At 40.9% G+C, this 18,588-nt stretch overlaps 1 protein-coding gene across 4 annotated transcripts in view; it reads left to right on the forward strand.

Moving 5' to 3' along the window:
- The first annotated feature begins 948 nt into the window (after positions 1-948).
- ELOVL2 (ELOVL fatty acid elongase 2) overlaps positions 949-18,588 on the forward strand; it is a 60,681-nt gene continuing 43,041 nt past the window's right edge. For all 4 annotated transcript variants that reach the window (XM_074038870.1, XM_045390523.2, XM_074038871.1 and 1 more), the window contains exon 1: positions 949-1,026. Coding sequence is in view for 2 of the 4 variants with exons in the window: in XM_045390523.2 (XP_045246458.2) it covers positions 1,024-1,026 (3 nt within the window). In the remaining 2 variants the exon portion in view is untranslated. The remainder of the gene's footprint in view (positions 1,027-18,588) is intronic.

Raw genomic sequence — 18,588 nt, forward strand, 5'->3', positions numbered from 1 at the left:
TTATTTAAGAGGTGAGGTGTCGCCATGTTTCCCAGGCTGGTCCCGAACTCCCGACCTCATGTGATACGCCTGCCTCAGCCTCCCAAAATGCTGGTATTACAGGAGGGAGCCACCACGCCCGCCAACTTCCCATGCTTAAGGGTGAAATGGAGGAAAGTTCATGTAATACTCAGGCAAGTCCAATTTTTCCGACGTCTTTCCCTCGGGCCACACACAAAACTAAAGTAACTAGAAGCGCAGGCTCTAGGAGGCCACCGTTCTGTTCACAGTGAAGAGGGTGCGCTCACCATCGGCGGTGTCTGCTGGAAGCCCCGCGTCAGGCCGGGAGGGGGACAGAGCCTCCTGCTCAGGGCCGTTATCCGAACTGATCCGCTTCCCACCGCACCCCCAGAGAAACCCACCCCACCCCCTAAACCTAAGGAACCCTGACTCCGCAAACCTGCACGAACAGAGCCATTCCCCCCTAATGTGTGCTTCAAACCCACCGAAGCCCAACTGGCAGCAGGACCAGCGTGCCCGCCCTACACGCTACTGCTTCTCCCCGCGGCAGCGGCCGCCGATCTGACCAGCGGGTGGGTACTCGTGGGGCTCCGCGAACGTTGAGCCGCCGCGTGAAACCGGCGCCGGCTGGGCCTGCAAATCGCCGCCCGGCCGGCAGGGGACGCCGCCAACGCGAGGGCGAGATCGGTCTCCCAGGACGGGGCGCGCGAGGCCGCACGGGAGGGGGGCGCCGCCTCCCTTGCCCTGCGCCCCTCCCCCGCGCGCCCTCGTGGCGCGGCGGCAGGCGAGGCCCCTGTGGGAGAGGGGGCGGGGACGAAACGGCCCCGAGGCTCGGAGCGCCGCGCGGCGGCGGCGCGAGCCCGAGGGGGCGGGGAGGCGCAGGCGGGCGTGCGCGCGCCGGGCGTGGGTGTGAGTGGGGGTAACCGGCGCGGGCGCCGAGATAGCGCCGGGCAGAGGGACCCGGCTACCCTGGACAGCGCATCGCCGCCCGCCCGGGTCGCCGCGCCGCAGCCGCTGCGGATCATGGTGAGTGGGGCCGCGCGCCGCTACCGCCGCCGCCGCCGCTCTTTCTTTCTCTCCTTGACCCACGCACCGGGCGGGAAAGGGCCAAGCGGGCGGCGGCGCGGGCGCTGCGGGTTCGCCGCTGGAACCCGCTGCCCTCGGAGGGGCCGGGTCCGCGCGGGCCTGGGGAGCGGGCGCTGAGCGTTTGGGCCGGGGGCGCGCGGGTCGGCCCGAGGCCCGCGGGTCTCGGGAACTTTGCCTCGGTCCCCGCTCCCCGGTCCCGCCCCGGCACCTCGAGGCGCCCGCTCGCGCCCAGCCCCCTGTTGCATGCACGGGGCCGGGTGCCCGGGATGTCCGAAGAAGCCGCTACTCCTTCGCGGCGGCCATTCCCGCGCGCAGCCCACCCTCCGGCCCCCTGAACCTGCTCTCGCCGCCGCCCGCCGGCGCCTGGAGCGGAGAGCGGCGTTTCCCGCGCGCGGCACCCACCCTGCCTCGGGAGTTCTGGGGTTTGGGCCCTAACGGTCAAGCTCCTGCCCCTCTCCTCCCTGCACCGCGCCTGCACCCCGGGGGTGTGTCTGCGCGCTCGTGGGTTCCTCCGGCGTTTGCAGATTGGCTTGGGAGGGGGCTGGGTTTCTATCAGTGTGTGGGCTTGGAGGGGCTTCTGGTGTGTTGTTTCCGACAACTCCTCTCTCTGCCCGTTTTCCCAGGCCAGTCCTCCACTCTGGATTAGTAACGCTTCTTTCTCCTCGGCAGTAAGCTCTGTGTGTGTGTGTGTGTGTGTGTGTGTGTGTGTGTGTGTGTGTGTGTTCACCCGTGTCCGATGGACGTTTTAGCAGCAGAGCCTGGTTCTTTGGTTACAAAGGGAGAACATCTGTTGTGCCATCCTCAAAAGACTGGTGTTTAGGCAAAATGTGAAATCCGCGTTTGTCTTCAGTGGTCCCTATTCACTCTTTGCCTCTCCCCCTTCCCGTAGGGTTTTCTCTCCACTTCAGGGCTTGTTAAAATAAGCTCACTTCCTTTCTCTTCCCCACTCCATCTGATTTTGCTCTGGCTACCCTTTTAGGCACATACCATCTGCCTGATTATGTGTGACCACTTAATCTTAAAATTCCAACCTTTCCTACCCCGCCCACCACTGTGTATATTCCCCTCGCCTGCTTCATTTGTCGTCTCTTGAGCATGTATTAGTTAGCGTACTGCATATTTTGTTTCTTCAGCTTGTTTCTTGAACGTGGCCTCTACCAGAATATAAGTTTCAGGAAGACAGAGATTTTTGTCATTTTGTTCACTGTTATATTTTCAGTACCTACAGCAGTGCCAGGCGCACAGTAGGTACTTGGTAACTCTTTTGAATTAACCCAATAAAGCAGCTGCTTTATGCTAATGCACAAGTGGGGAGCAACTGCAAAGATTATACAGTTGACATTTGTAATGATGACAGTCTCAAGTGAAGTTTGGGAGGAGGGAGATACTCCCCGACAGGAGAGACCCGATTTTGGCAGCCTTCAACGACGAGTCTAGGTGGCTGTCTCTTGTGCCTGGTCTGTCACTTCATGCTCTTCGCTCCTTGGCATCAGAGTGGACAAAGAATTTTTAGGGACAACTGGCTCTTTCCTTTGGGCCTTTGAAGCTTTGTCCTAAAGTGTAGGTAGGAATTGTAGTGAGTAAGGGAACAAGTCCAAGGAAATCTCTTTAGCTGAATAGAAAAGTCATGGGAACGTTAACCCAAAAGGGCTAAAATCAAGGGCAAGCTCTTGAAAGCTTTATCCTGCCCAAGTGTGATGCTTCCTGTTTAGGTAAGTATTTCTCAGAAACTTTGGGTCTTCAGAGGAATTTTTTTTTTAATACCCAAATCCAAATTGTATTACTTTTTTTTCTTTCTTGTTTTGTGGCAGGGTCTCACTCTGTCGCCCAGGCTGGTGTGCAGTGGTGCAATCTCGGCTCACTGCAACCACCACCTCCTGGGCTCAAGTGATTCTTGTGCCTCAGCCTCCTGAGTAGCTGGGATTACAGGCGCAGGTCACCACACCAGACCAATCTGTGTATTTTTGGTAGAGACAGAGTTTCACCATGTTGTCCAGGCTGGTCTTGAACTCCTGACCTCAAGTGATCAACACCCACCTCGGTTTCCCAAAGTGCTGGAATTACAAGGCGTGAGCCACTGTGCCGGGCGGAAATCATATTACTTAAAAAAAAAAAAAAATGGGCAGGGAGTAGTAAAGTTAGGGGGTTGAATTGAGAAGGAAATTAGTGGGTCACTTCAGAAAGTCACCCTTTTGAATACATGTCCAATGTGAACTGTCTTGTAAGATATCTCTGCCAGTTAGTCTTATTATTCCAAAATAAATATTTTTCTTTCAAATTTCCTTTTGTTTTTCTATTTCTATAATGTGGATTTATGGCAGTGGTTTTTAAAAAATTAGTCTGGAGATATTAATTGGAAATAAATTGTTTAATAACATTTACATGAGTAAGTTTTTGAAAATTATGTAATTATAGCTATGACTATACAAGTTCAGCACTTCTGTGGTTACCATCTTTCCCAGGTAGGTAGTAGAAATTAAAGGTACAAAGGAAAGAAAGATAAGTTTGTCTTTGAAATTAAAACCAATGAACCAACCAAAGATAAATGAAAGATACCTTGTTGACTTCAGTTTATATTTGTAGGAGAGTTTACTGTTAGGATTCCTAGGATTCCAAAGTATCCAGCTTTTTTCTCTTTTTTTTTTTTTTTTTTTTTGGAGACGGAGTCTTGCTCTGTCGCCCAGGCTGGAGTGCAGTGGCCGGATCTCAGCTCACTGCAAGCTCTGCCTCCTGGGTTCACGCCATTCTCCTGCCTCAGCCTCCCGTGTAACTGGGACTACAGGCGCCTGCCACCTCTCCCGGCTAGTTTTTTGTATTTTTTAGTAGAGGCGGGGTTTCACCATTTTAGCCAGGATGGTCTCGATCTCCTGACCTCGTGATCCACCCGTCTCGGCCTCCCAAAGTGCTGGGATCAAACGTATAGCATTTTCAAGGAGTACAAAATCCACTTTTAAAGTATCCAGTTGGGTAAGCCTAATTTTTGGTTCTTCAACAAGGGTTCCATTTAATCTAGCTTCCTTCAAAACGTTTTAGTCAGTTTGGGAGATTCAGGTGCCTTCGTGGTCTGAAAGAGAATGTTGAAAATGTGTCAAGTAGATATTATGTATCTAGTTATGTTCAGAAAACAGGGCCCTGCTATTCAGGGTTAGGTGGATGATCATCTCAGTTGGACAGTTGGATATGTACCATCTAACTTGACAGGTTTGCATTTCTGGGAGTAGACACTGATAAATGGAAAGAAGTTGCACCAGAAACTTCTTTAATGGCCCAGTGTGGTGAAAATATGCCAGCATCAGTAGCTCGTCATAATTCTAAAGTTACAGATTTGTAGCTTTTCTTCTTAATTGAATTGGGACATAACTGACTTTGACAATGAACCATTCTAATAAATAGTTAATTTAAATATGACATTTAAAATCTAACCATTTAATAATTGGAGAGCATAACTTGTTCTGAAATTTATGTGACAGTTTAGATCTGGCGTCATTAATGGACTTGAATCCTGACACCTGCATTTAACTATATGACCTTGGGCCTCAGTATTTTATCCTGTAAAAGATGATAATATTTAATAAGGTTTTTGGGAGGAACAAATAAGATGGTGCTCTTTATGTGTCTAGCATAGTGCTTAGGGTGCTTAGTAAATATTAACTATTATAATGATGTGTGTTCTTTTTTCTCCCATGTCTGTGTTTAATTGAGACACTTCTGAATGATATCTCTGTCCCTTTTGTGATGTTAATATGTAACTAATATTGCTGTCCAATAGAAACAGAACATAAACTGCATATGTAATTTTCAATTTTCTACTAATCACATTTAAAAAGTACAGAGACAAGTGAAATTAGTTTTAATCATGTTATTTAACCCAATCCATGCAAATATTTCAACATGTAATCAATGCAGAACAATATTTTTACTTTTTTTTTTTTCATAGAAAATTTTCAAAATCTAATGTGTATTTTATGCTTAGAGCACATCTCAGTTCAGGCTAGCCATATTTCAGTTGCTCAATGTTCACCTGTGGTTAGAGGCTACCGTATTGGACAAACAGCTCTAGATTGTACACAACTTCCAAGTTTACCTCTTAAAGCTCTTAACACTCTTTCCACTAGTGAGAACCTCACTGCCACCTTAAACCCAGCATTACAAAAAGAAAGCTACTCGTCTTTCAGACTCTCTTCTCTGTTCCCTTTTGCTGTTAGTAATTCCACCAGCTCTTCAGTCTACTGTGTCTGAAATCTGATTCTTATTCTCTTTTTTCTTTTATATTGTTTGTTGTCTAATATTCTCATATTTTTACTTGAAAATATTTCAAAATCTCTTTCCTCCACCCCTTGAGCCCCCTTTCCACCATTTTTGCCTTTTCTACAGATTTCTTCTTTTGTAGACTCTTTGTTTTAACTTTCTTACTTCCTGTCTCTTGGAAAATGCATATCTCTCGCTGAATCACTGGGCTCCACATTCTCTCCATTCTTTCCTCAGCCCTTTTTCATGTTGTCAGAAATGGTTTCTATTTTATAGGTTATTCCTACCCTTAATACTTTTCCTTTGTCAAATATCCAGAGAAGTATAATTACTTTCACGATAGTCTGATAGTAAAATGATCCATTCAAGAAAAGAAGCACATATAAAGGAGAAAAATAAGCTATGAGAAGGGAAGATGAAATCATTCTTTGAGTTTTATTTTCCTTTCAGGAAATATCAGAAGGAATAGATTCTAGTAGTCTGTAGCACAGTAGAGAAATTATATGACAATTTGTTGTATGTTTCAAAATAGCTAGATGAGAATTGTAATATTTCTAACATAAGAAAAGATAAATGTTTGAAGTGATAGATATTCCAGTTACCCTAACTTGATTAGTACATTTTATACATGGACCAAAATGTCACATGTACCCTGGAAATATGTACAACTATGATGCATAAATTAAAAAATACTAACAAAGAAATATCATGGAACTGATTAATAATCACAATCACTACCACAACCACAATAGCAATGAAACTTGATGTTTATATGGTGCTTTCTAAGAAACAGGGCACCTTCCTCTGTGCCTGGTGAACAGAGGGAGAAAACAAAAGAAAGGCACTGGACCAAGAGTCAAGAAACCTGGGTTCTAGCCCTAGCTTTATTATTTACTAGCTCCATTCCCTTGCTTAAGTTGCCTTGAGACATTGTTTACTCACCTGCTAAATGGTATATTATCTCTCTCACAAGATTGTTTTGTTAGAATCAAATGGGGCCTCAGCACCTTTACATTAGCTGTCCTTTGGCTGTGTACATCTTTCCCCCAGAGACCTTTATGTCTGTCTGCTTAATACTTTCATGATTAGACCTACCCTAACCACTCTACTAAAACTGGAACCTGCCTTACCATATATCACACACCATATCCACACACACAGTTGGATACGTACCACACCTGATCCTCTTACACTGCTTTATTTTTTTTTCCACAGCACTTAAACCTAGCAGTTTGGTAATTTACATAGCACTTGGAACCATTTAATCATTAATCTCTCTTGATACATTTAAAATTATTTAATTATCACAATTCAGTTTGGGCATGTTTCAGTAATATAGGTGCTTCATCAATACACATCTGCCTGTGTAACCTTTTAGTAAATGATAATATGTATTCCTACAGCATATTTACACTTCATAGTCATATTTGTGGGAAGGGCCAGGTTATGTCATTTTAAAATAATGAAATCCATATTTCATCATAAGTTTTTAATGAAATTAAAATGCATATGTATTTCTATAATTATATTTTACATAATTTATAGATTATGTTCTTCTTACATAAATCTATATAGCATTAAGTTCTTGCTGAAATTAAAAATGATTATCTTAATAGTAATATAAACAAAGCTATGATATATGGATTTGCTGAATAATTTTATTATTTATTTATTTATTTATTTATTTATTTTTGAGCTGGAGTCTTGCTCCGTCGCCAGGCTGCAGTACAGTAGCACAATCTTGGCTCACTGCAACCTCTGCCTCCAGGGTTCAAGTGATTCTTCTGCCTCAGTCTCCCGAGTAGCTGGGACTACAGGCACGCACCATGCTGAATAATTATTTTTACTTTACATATATGTGTGGCCTTTAATTAGCATAACTTAAATATGTTTCAAGTACTGTATAATATTATTTTACATTTATTAATCAGTTGAATGTTTTTCAATGCATTTTAATCCACATCAACTCTTTCTGAAGCCTCACAAAAAAACTTTGGTGAGAGGCAAGTCCTGTAGCAGTATACCTACTTTACAGTTTCAGAGAAGATAAATGATTTGCTCAAGGTCACATACTAGAGGTAGCAAAACCAGCTGTAAATCTTCTCATTCCAAATAACCACCTCTTCTGCTATTCCATATAGCCTTAGCCTTTGAGAAAGGCAGTAGTACTTTTCCCCATTATTATAGATGAAAATGGAAAAATCAGAGTGACTTCCCCATGTAATTTCTTTTCCATAAATTACAGGGATGGATGGATAGATATGGATATATACATATATTGCATATATACACTTAAACATATTAAATATATAAAGTCTTAAGTTTCATTTCATATATACAGAAAATGGAGCATGCAAAGGAAAGTATTAATTTGAAATGGAGGTGATTGTGAACAACATCCATATGTACTTATCAAAGTTAGTCCACTGACTAATATAATTTAAGGGGAACAGATCTTTCTTTTGGATAAAATGGTACACAGACATGGAAGAACACGGACTGGCCTGAGTGACTTGAGGGCTCACTGCCTGTAAATGAGCAGTACTGAGCACGTGGCTGGTACCGTGCTCCCTTATAGTAGTAATATAGTAATTTGCAAGAGAAGTAAGGCCATCACTTTTTTTTTTTCTTTTTAGTAGAACGAGTGTAGTATTCAAACATTAATCAGAACAACAGTAGCTTTACACAAAAATTTTGATATCATATGTGAGTATTTACTATTTGGTTTTATTTCCAATACTTTAAAGATTTAAATCTGTTGAATTTTCCACGTGACTAAGCAGAATTTGGTTAATGAGATCTTGGAGTTTAACAGACATGACAATGTGGAGGAGCCTTTTATTCTTTGGCAGGGTCAAAGAGCTTATTGACCATTACACTGAGGAGTTAGATTAAAAATTAACTCATGCTGTCTCTCTCCCTCTCTGCCTCCTCTGTCTCTCTCCATCTCTCCCTCTCTCCCTCTCTGCCTCTCTCCTTCTCTGCCTGTCTCTTTCCCTCTCTGCCTCTCTGCCTCTCTCCCTCTCTGCCTCTCTCCCTCTCTGCCTCTCTTCCTCTGTCTCTCTCTCCCTCCCTGCCTCCTCTGTCTCCCTCTCCCCATCTCTCTCCCCTCCCTCCACCTCTCTTTCTCTCTCCCCTTCTCTCCATCTCTCTCCCTCCTCAAAAAAAAAAAAAAAAAAAATTAACTCATGCCTTGAAAGAAGGAAACAGAGTATGTCCATAGGCAAAAGTAAAATTAGGCTATTTTCAATTTTCCTGAAAATTCAGTTCTGAACAACTGATGTTCTATTTTGTCTCTGGAAGGTCTATGCAGAGTGTTCTCCAAGGCACGCTGGGACAAAGAGGAAGCCAATACCTAGATCCTTTCCGCTCCCATTCTAGAAGCTTTCCTGAAATTGTTACAGGGAAGACATTCTCTTGGATCTGTAGCTTCCTTGACTTTTGGAAATGCAGATTTGATGACTGTTCTAATGTCAGTGGTTCATTTATGCTGAAGAGTGTGCTTTGGGATGTCAAAAAAATACTCATTTGGCTGTGCTTTCCTCTGGGGTAACACAGTCGAAATGGTACATGTGGGCTATTTCACATCTCAATCTTCGGAGACCGGGGAATTGTTATTCCTTTGTAAGGAAGAGAATGCCCTCTTTCCTTTGGCCTTTTCTGTGTTCAGACTCCTAAAAAAAAAGGCATACATCACAAGTCATTTTGAGATTTACTGCTTGAAGTCTGCATCAAACTCATAAATACAAAGCAACCACACTGGCTTCACTATGTTCTGGAAGCCATGTTTCTCTGTTAAAAAATAGCAGGGTTATGACATCAAACCCTTTAAAGTCCTGCCACTGCTACTAAAATGCTACCACATTCCTTTTGTAAATTAGGTTTACTATCTCAGAAATCATTTTCTGTTTACCATTTTAAAAGTATCATTTTCTGTTTACAATTTTAAAAGTAAGCAGAAACACCCTATTTTAATACATTTCGTAACACTTATCTCATCAGTACTTGGTGCCTGTAAGACAGAACATATGTCTATAACAGTCTTAAGTCCTTAGTGTAAACTTTGGAATTAATACTTCACATTTGTTCTCCTTTTGAAGGAAAGAAATGTGCTCTCTGCATTGAATACATATTATTTAAAATTGTTCTCAAGGAGACATGCAAATACATTGCCTCAGTCGTTTTTTGATTAGATACACTCATTGTTCATTCATTCAGCACGTGCTCAGTACCGCTCAATTAGAGGCAGTGTGTAAGCACTATCAATTTAAATATAAAAGACAGCCCCTGCTTCACGAAATCTGTAGTACAAAAAGAGATTCCTTTGTCTCTTCCAGTGCAAGCATACTTCACAAGTCAGCAGTGTTTGGACCGCTCAGTCCAGTAAATGTGCCTCCGTGTCCATGTGCCGTTCCATCCAATAGAAAGACTTAGTCTAATAATGTGACTAGTAATATTATGACAAAAAAAATCTAGACCCTACAGCATAGGTAACTTTTATTCTTTATCATGTCAAGAATGTGTTCAGGACCAAGAGGTGGCTGGTAACTAAAGAGCTAACATCACCGGGATGAATAAAGTTGAGATCGAGACCGTGTCTGTGTGATACCACAGTACTCAGCAGTCAATTCAGTGAGAGCAGAAAATGATGAAACCGATGGTGTGAAAGGATGGATAGAAACAGCATGGACCTAGGAATCTGACAGATATATTTAAATGCACATTCTTAGGCTAGGTGAAGTCGGACCTACAGAATGAGAATCTCTGAGGAGGGGCCTAGGAATCTGTATACCAACAATCAAGTGCACACAAATTTGAAATCTTATGCTCTAGGGGTCCAAATGAATGGGAACAATCTCTATCAAAATCGTTTTGTGTATGCTTCATGAACGGGTTGGATTTTGGTATATGGGGAAGGAAGGAATATAGGTAGAACAGAACAGCCCATTTAGGAGAAATAACTGGGTGAAGGCCTCAGAAGGTAGTAACACAAATATAATTATGGAACACTATACTTTGAGCAATTTATGGACAAGTCTGTGTTTTTACAGAGTCCAGCACAGATTAGGTGCTCAGTAAGTGCTTTTAATTATTATTTTATTTATTTATTTAGAGACAGAGTCTCGCTTTGTCACCCAGGCTAGAGTGCACTGGTGTGATTTCAGCTCACTGCAACCTCCACCTCCCAGATTCAAGTGATTCTCCTGCCTCAGCCTCTAGAGTAGCTGGGATTACAGGCACGTGCCACCATGCTCGGCTAATTTTTGTATTTTTCGTGGAGACTGGATTTCACCATGTTGGCCAGGTTGGTTTTGAACTCCAGACCTCAAGTGATCCGCCTGCCTCAGCCTCCCAAAGTGCTGGGATTACAGGCCTGAGCCACCACGTTTAGCCATAGTAAATGCTTTTTGTTATTTATTTATTTATTTATTTATTTATTTAGACAGCGTCTCACTCTGTCACCCAGGCTGGAGTACAGTGGTGCAATCTCAGCTCACTGCAACCTCTGCCTCCTGAGTTCGAGTGATTCTCCTGCCTCAGCCTCCCTAGTAGCTGGGACTACAGGTGTATGCCACCACGCCTGGCTAATTTTTGTATTTTTAGTAGAGATGGGGTTTTACCATGTTGGCCAGGCTGGTCTCAAATCCAGACCTCAGGTGATCCACCCGCCTCGGCCTCCCAAAGTGCTGGGATTACAGGCATGAGCCACCACGCCCAGCAAGAAGTGCTTTTTAAATGTGTGAAGTTTGTGGACCAACAGGATAATGGGATTTATGCTAGGAGAGAAAAGTCAAATTTTGAAGAGTCTTGAATTTGAGGCTAAGAAGTTTCTTCTAGATTGAGAACAGTTAGGCTTTTGAAATAGGGAGTCAAATGATGAAAATATCATTTAGGAAGATTAATCTTATTTTCATAATATACAGGACTTGGAGAGACTGGATAGGGAGGTTATAAAGGGGCTGAACTGATATGTCACTTCTTTCCACTTATTTTCATATTGCCAGCTTCTGAAAAATTCTCTCTTTAACCACACACTCCTGGATTCAGTTCCCTACTCCACTTCTTACTAATTGTTTAGTCATTTGAATATCAGTGTTCTCATTGCTAAATATGTATACTCACACATAGTGAAGATTCCCTGATAGTAAACACTCAAAACTGGTGGCTGATACCCACAGAAACTTAATCATGTTTATCTTTACAATCCTAACTTTTTTCTCTGTGGCTGGAATAGAGATTTTTATAAAATGATCTTGATTAATCCACATGTATTTACATTTTTAAAAATTCTCATATTTCTGTCATGATGGATTTTAGTTTTGACATTAAGGATTTTTCTTCTGGGGAGGATAAAAAAAGTGATAACGATTTTATTCTCTGATTTTTGTTTCTTCCTCTTCGGGTTACATGAGTTTTATTAGCATAATCAGTGAAAATTGAAAATCTTAACTATATGCTTGTTTCAAAACAATTTTTCTTATTGAATAGTTCTCACCTATGCACTCATAAAGCTGAATGATTTTTGAAAATTGTTTCATGGATTTGAAACACAACTTTAGAAAATCTTAAGAGGTCTACATAATCAGATTAAACCTGAGCTATTTGCCCAACCACCTACATCAAATTGCCTGTGTGTTAGGCTCCTTAACAGTGCTTAATCTAATGCCTTAACCCTTAAAAATTTACCCTCAAGAAAATATATCATTCATCATCTGCCTTGCACACTGGATTCTCATTATTTCAGTTACGAAAATCCTAAATACATCAGAAAATCCTAAGTGTATTGGATTTGTGTATTGTATTGGAAATAATGAGGAACAGAATGCATATATGCATGTAACTTCTTTTTTAACTTTTTCTCTGTCAGTTTGGAAATAGTGAAAATTGCCTAGACTTAATACACTTAAATAGTATATGAGTAAAAACTAAATAAGTGGAGAATAGACTTTATGTCATCTAGGAGGGGAGAATGTTAGAAGAGGCTAAGATAGGTAGACATTTAGGGGCAGTAAATAGACCAGCCTGGCTGGAGTGAAGTTTACTGTGTAAGGGACTGGTCAGAGAAAAGGCTAGAGGAGTACTTGGAACCAAACGGAATGAAGTTTCTGGGTCTCTGGTATGGCTTGATTCCCTACCAGCTTATTTCAAATAAGATAAAGTAATTACACCTCTAATTTGTGATCAACTTCAGAGGAACTTTCTACCACATTCCTAATGATAGTAACTTAGAATACCATATGTTTGTATGTTTCCATTTATAGAACACTTTCAAGGCGTCATCTCAGTTGCATGTTATTAGTTGCTTGTTTATCATTGTTTACTTGTGTTTTATCTGTCTCCCTTACTGCAATATAAACTCTTTAAGGGCAAGAACTTCTTTATCGCTGTAACTTCAGCACTAGAAAGGTACCTGCAGACAGTTAGATGCTCAAATAATACTTGTCTGATAAATCAACAGGCGTGTAAAGTCACTTTCCCAGGTTTGACGAAACTGAGACTGAGAGAGATTGTTTTATTCAGTCATAAACTAGTAAGTGATTGGTTGAATCCACGGATGCAGAATTCATACATACAGAGAGTGACCATATTTTGTAATTTTTTGAGGAATATTTGATTATGCTTTTTCCATTGGAAAATATGTGACATGTACAACTAAATTTCCAGGATTTGTCCATGGTTTCGTACACAGAGTAGAAAAAGCTAAGGTTTAAACCTAAATTTTTGTGACCCTATAGAGGCCCTATCCTAATCTCCTCTCCTTTTTTTTTTTTTGTATGGGAAACATTTATCCAAATTGTGTAAAAAGATGTGAAAATTAATTTTGGCAGCCATTAGGAGAATATGTTCTGCTATTTAATAATATGATGGAAAACTTTTCTTATGGCCTTGAAGTTCTTTCATAGGTAAGACCTTAACCTTGTGGAGGAGCCAGGTGGGAAAATAGAATAAACTCTACATGATATGGATGACAAAACTGAAGCACAGAAAAAGTAACTTCTCTGCATGTCTGTGGCAGACTAGAAACCTAAGCCCAAGTCTTTGACTTTTAGTTCATTGATATGTACAAGAGGAAAACATCTGTGGTTTGCTGTAGTGATGCAGAAAGTTTGGAATAGACAACCAGATTAGTAAGGCCAAAGGAGAAAGTCTGGTGCAGATATGGGAACTTGCCATAAAAGAGAAGTAGCATTACAAATGAGTGTGGAAAAGACTGTTTGAGCAATGATGTTGGGACAAATGGCCTTTCATATGGGACAAAATAAAATAAAAAATAAAAAAAAGCAGTTATCTCTACCAGATAACAATATGCAAAAATAAATTCAGATCATTTAAAAACCTAAAGAAAAATTAAGCTTTGAAACTGCTAGAAAATAGAGGTTATGGCAGGAGTGATTTCTTAAGCAAGATTAAACACAAACCATAAAAAGTGACATTTGACCACATCAGAGTTTGAAAATTTTGAGATGACAGAAGACACCATAGACAGATTTTTTTCTTTTTAAGGGAAGAGAAGTTATTTGCAGTGTATGTAACAAAAGATTAGCACCAGGAATGTGCAAATGACCCTTATAAATCAAAAAACAGAAGACAAGCCATCCATTAGAGACATGGGTAAAGGTGATTTAATGGCAGCTCACTGAAGAGAAAACCTGCATAGCCACTAAATATTTAAAGACATACACAACTTCAGTAGTAATAAGGAATTGCAAATTAAAACCATGTCAGACTCATGAACTTGGCAAAATGTAACAATTCTGACAGCAGCAAGTTCCATACATTTTTAGAGCTTTGTGGTAGTTTTCAAATAAAAATGTATTCCCCACTATAGCAATTCCACAGAGATTTATTCCCAAAGAAATTCTCATTAATAAACATAAGGAGATATGTATAAAGCAGCATTTCTTTTCTTTTTGCAATAGCAGAAAAATTGGAAATAACTGAATATATCCATTAGTGGATAATGGATAAATGACAATATGGAATATTCATAAGATGGAATACTGTACAGAGTTACAGTGAGTGAACCAGAGCTGCTGTGTAAACATGAATAGATCTCAAAAAAAAATGTTGAATGACAGAACAAGCTGCAGAAGGATAAGTATGCTATGTTATAGTGCATATAAATCCTTAAAACATACAAAACTATTTTTGCTTGTGAATATCTGCATGTAAATATATAAAACCATGGACTGGAAGTCTTGACATCAAGTTGATTACAGCAGTTATATCTGAGGAAGGAACAGGGGACACAGGATTAGGGAGATGTACAAAGGGAGTGAGAACTTTATCAGTTGTGTTTCATTTCTCAGTGCCCAGGACATGTTTATTTAATTAGTTTAAAAAGATTTGAATGGCCGGGCACAGTGGCTTACGCCTGTAATCCCAGCACTTTGGGAGGCCGAGACAGGCGGATCACGAGGTCAGGAGATCAAGACCATCCTGGCTAACACCGTGAAACCCCGTCTCTACTAAAAATACAAAACAATTAGCTGGGCATGGTGGCGGGCACCTGTAGTCCCAGCTACGTGGGAGGCTGAGGCAGGAGAATGGCGTGAACCCGGGAGGCGGAGCTTGCCGTGAGCCGAGATCAAGCCACTGCATTCCAGCCTGGGCGACAGAGCGAGACTCCGTCTCAACAACAACGACAACAACAACAACAAAAAAGATTTGAAGCAAATTATGACACAGTTTTAACATTCATAAGTGATATGTCTGTTTTACTATTCTCTGCTTTTTCATACCTTTACACTTTTCCCCCAAGTTAAAAATAAGGATCTGGGATCTGCATTAGAGTCCCAGATCAGAGGTCTGTTAAGAATAGCACATCTAGGACAGATGAGCTACAGGGCAGGAGGGCCTTCTATTGTTTTCTTAGACCCTAATTCTTCCTTCCTGGCTGACTGAATTGGCATCTAAAAGGCCTCACCAGGTCAGACTCCACATCCATGTAGTTTTAGAGAACTAAAGGACAAGTTATGTTAATATAAGTTTGTGTTTGTCATTCTTAGCAACAGTGAAAGAGAGAAGCATATTTTCTCATGTGTGGAAAGAGAGAGAATAGCCAAATACCAACAATAGCTGCAACCAATTGCATTTATTAAATTCTTACTATGTCCCAGCATTGTCATAAGAACCTTTACTGTATTCCCACAGCCCCACAGCAATCCTGGGAGGTGGTACTGTGATTCCCTCTTTACAAATAGGAAAACTGAGGCAAGCTGGGCAGTGAGCATAAAGGAATAAGGAGAGCATTTTTATTCAAACAAATTGCACACCATAAGTATTTGTTTCCTCTTTGTAAGTCAGTTGTGAAAGGGTTCAAACCCACTGCATGCAGTGTCCTCTCAGTGTCTTTTCCCACAAAAACTAATTGACCTTTGAGAATAGTTATGTTGACTATCAACCAGTAACAATGGTAAACCCCAAACTGGAATTTTGTTATTCTCCCTTTTATACCACTACACTTTCTCTTCCGATTTTTCTTTAAAAAGACCACTCATGAGACAAGCACTGAGTGCTTAATGAAGGGGCGTTTCTGCTATACGATGTCACTCCCCTTAGATTATCCAAGTCTGATGCAGTGGGAGTTGTGAGGCTATGACAGTATGCCCCTGCATTGGGATTTGAAAATGCAGACCACTGAATCAGTGACTATCTATTCAACTTCTACTCTGTGTACAGGCCTGTCATAGATGCTTTTAAACAAGTATGAAATAATGAGTCTTCACAACCACACTGTGAAATTAGGATAATTATTCTCATTTTATAGAGAATGAAGATGTTGTTCAAAGATAACCTTTGCCCCAAAGTTTTGCAGCTACCTAGTGTCAGAGCCAAGACTAGAACCTGCGTAAAACTCCTGTTCTTTGCAGTGAACCACACTGAATGCCAGGCTACCTTTTTTTTTATTTTTATTTTTTGAGATCTTCCTCTGTTGCCCAGGCTGAAGTGCAGTGGCGTGATCTTGTCTCACTACAGCTTCTGCCTCCCAGGTTCAAGTAATTCTTGTGCCTCAGCCTTCTGGGTAGCTGGGACTACAGGCATGTGCCACCACTCCCAGCTGGTTTTTTTTTTTTTTTTTTGTTTGTTTGTTTGTTTGTTTAGAGATGAAGTTTCGTCACGTTGCCCAGGCTCATGCTACCTCTTTTAACCATAGCCTTAGGTGATGCCCCACCCAGAACCATACTCAGTACTGATTTAAGATAATCACCCCATGCATGAGTGACAAGAAGATGCTGCAGTCTCATTTACTAGCTCTGTGAAATCAGGCAAGTTGCTTTACCTCTCTAAGTCTCATTTTCCTCATCTGTCAAGGGGGGTGAACATACCTGCCTTATAGAGTAGTTGCGAGAACTAAACGAAGTAATAGATAATAGGATATAATGTGCCCAGTACAATGGCTGGTATCTAATAAACACATTCTAGCTATTTATAATAAATACATTACTATTATTACTATCATCTATAGTTTCTATAATGAAGAAATCAGTGACAGAGAGGGCAACTCTCAACTGGCAATTAGGAACTTCTTGATACATTATTTTAAAATTTAAAAAAATCATAAAAAGCAAGCTTTCATGGCTGCTGTAGGGTAGCTATGTGGGAGAATTTAATTTTTTTCTTTATAAACCAATCAATAGGTAAAAAAGAAAGCCCATAACCATTCTTCCAATGTGGAGGCAATATCCTTTTCTGATGGAGACAGTTTCTGTGGATGGAAGCCATCCAACCACAGATCAGCCTGTTTGTCTACACCTGCTTCTAGTCAACGGTAGAATCTCTATAAAGTGGCCAAACTAAAAAGTCAGATAAACCAGATAAACAGGATGTAAGTCAGGCAATGGCTTACCTTCCCAGCCACAGCAAATGAGGCATACAGTGCTCTAGGATGACTTAATTTGTTACGGCATTAAAATGCTGTATCCAGATCCAAAGCTAGAAACCAAATCTCCAAAGAGGAAAAGACATCCTATAACCAAAGCCGCTTATACATAGTTACAGAGGAACTCTATTGTCATCAGTTGCTTGATGGAAAAGAAAAGGAACCTATGTGTGTAGACTTTTTTCCCCCAAAAAAGTCCAAATTAGACCCATTTGGAGGAATGGCATTGGGGAAAATAGCAAGGCTCAGGCAAAAGGAATTGGGTATACCAAGAGAAATACGATGTTCAGAGCAAGAAAGATAATAGTTCTATCACATTCTGAAAGTGTTCACTTCTGGGGGCTCTATTGAAAGAGAAATGTTGACAAACTGGAATCAATGTAGAAAGAATGCTGAAGAAGGTGAGAGTCTGGAGCTCATGTCATTTATATGGGCATGTGTCTAGTGTCTGATACCTAGTAGATACTCAGTTGGTGCTTGTGGAAAGTGGGAAAGGTCAGTCCACATAGTAAAGCAGAGAAAGGCAGTGAGGGAGGGAGAGGAGAATGGGAGAAGTTGAATTTCCTGAGGCTGCTTGCCTAGGAAAGGTGAAAGCAGGGGGTGAATTAATGCCTCTAATCAAATATCTGAAGGGCTCTCGTGTGGAAGAAACATGGTACTAGTTTTGCGTAACTCCAGAGGAAAGAATTAGGATTTATGGCTAACAGTTGAATGGGGAAAGATTTTTAGCACACAATAAAGTAGGACTTTCTAAAAACAAGAAACATTTTAAAAATGGAATGTGCTACCTTACAGAGTAGTAAGAAGTCTTTCCAGTAAGGTGGGTAAATTTCTATCAGAATTATTGTAGAAACCTATTATTTCCAGCTTTGGGTGGAAAGTTAAAAAGTCCATGATTCTCCCATATGACAAGAGCCAATAAGCTGCTCCTACTCATCTGAGGTTTAAAAAAATCACTCGTTTCTGAACTCATTTCTGTTCCTAACAAAGACTGTGGACCATGCAGAGCTCATTCTTGAGCCTTTACAATGCTGTGTGATGGGAAGTGAATTTCTATAGTAAAAATTGATGTGGATTTATACTATACTTTTAAGGTTATTTTTCATAAAACATAGAAGGATAAATTTAAGAAGTGAGAAGTATTTATACCAAAACTTTAAAAATATCATTTTATCTAAAGATATAAATCTCTTGTTGGTCAAAGGATACAAAATTCCCATCAGACAGGAAGAATAAGTTCAAGAGATACATCGAACAACATGGTGATTATAGTTAAGTATTCTCACCACAAAAAAATGATAAGGTTGTGAGGCAATGGATGTGTTAGTTAGCTTGATTTCACCATTCCACACTGTATTCATATTTCACAT

The sequence above is a fragment of the Macaca fascicularis genome, chromosome 4, assembly GCF_037993035.2.
Source record: "Macaca fascicularis isolate 582-1 chromosome 4, T2T-MFA8v1.1".
Classification (NCBI taxonomy): domain Eukaryota; kingdom Metazoa; phylum Chordata; class Mammalia; order Primates; family Cercopithecidae; genus Macaca; species Macaca fascicularis.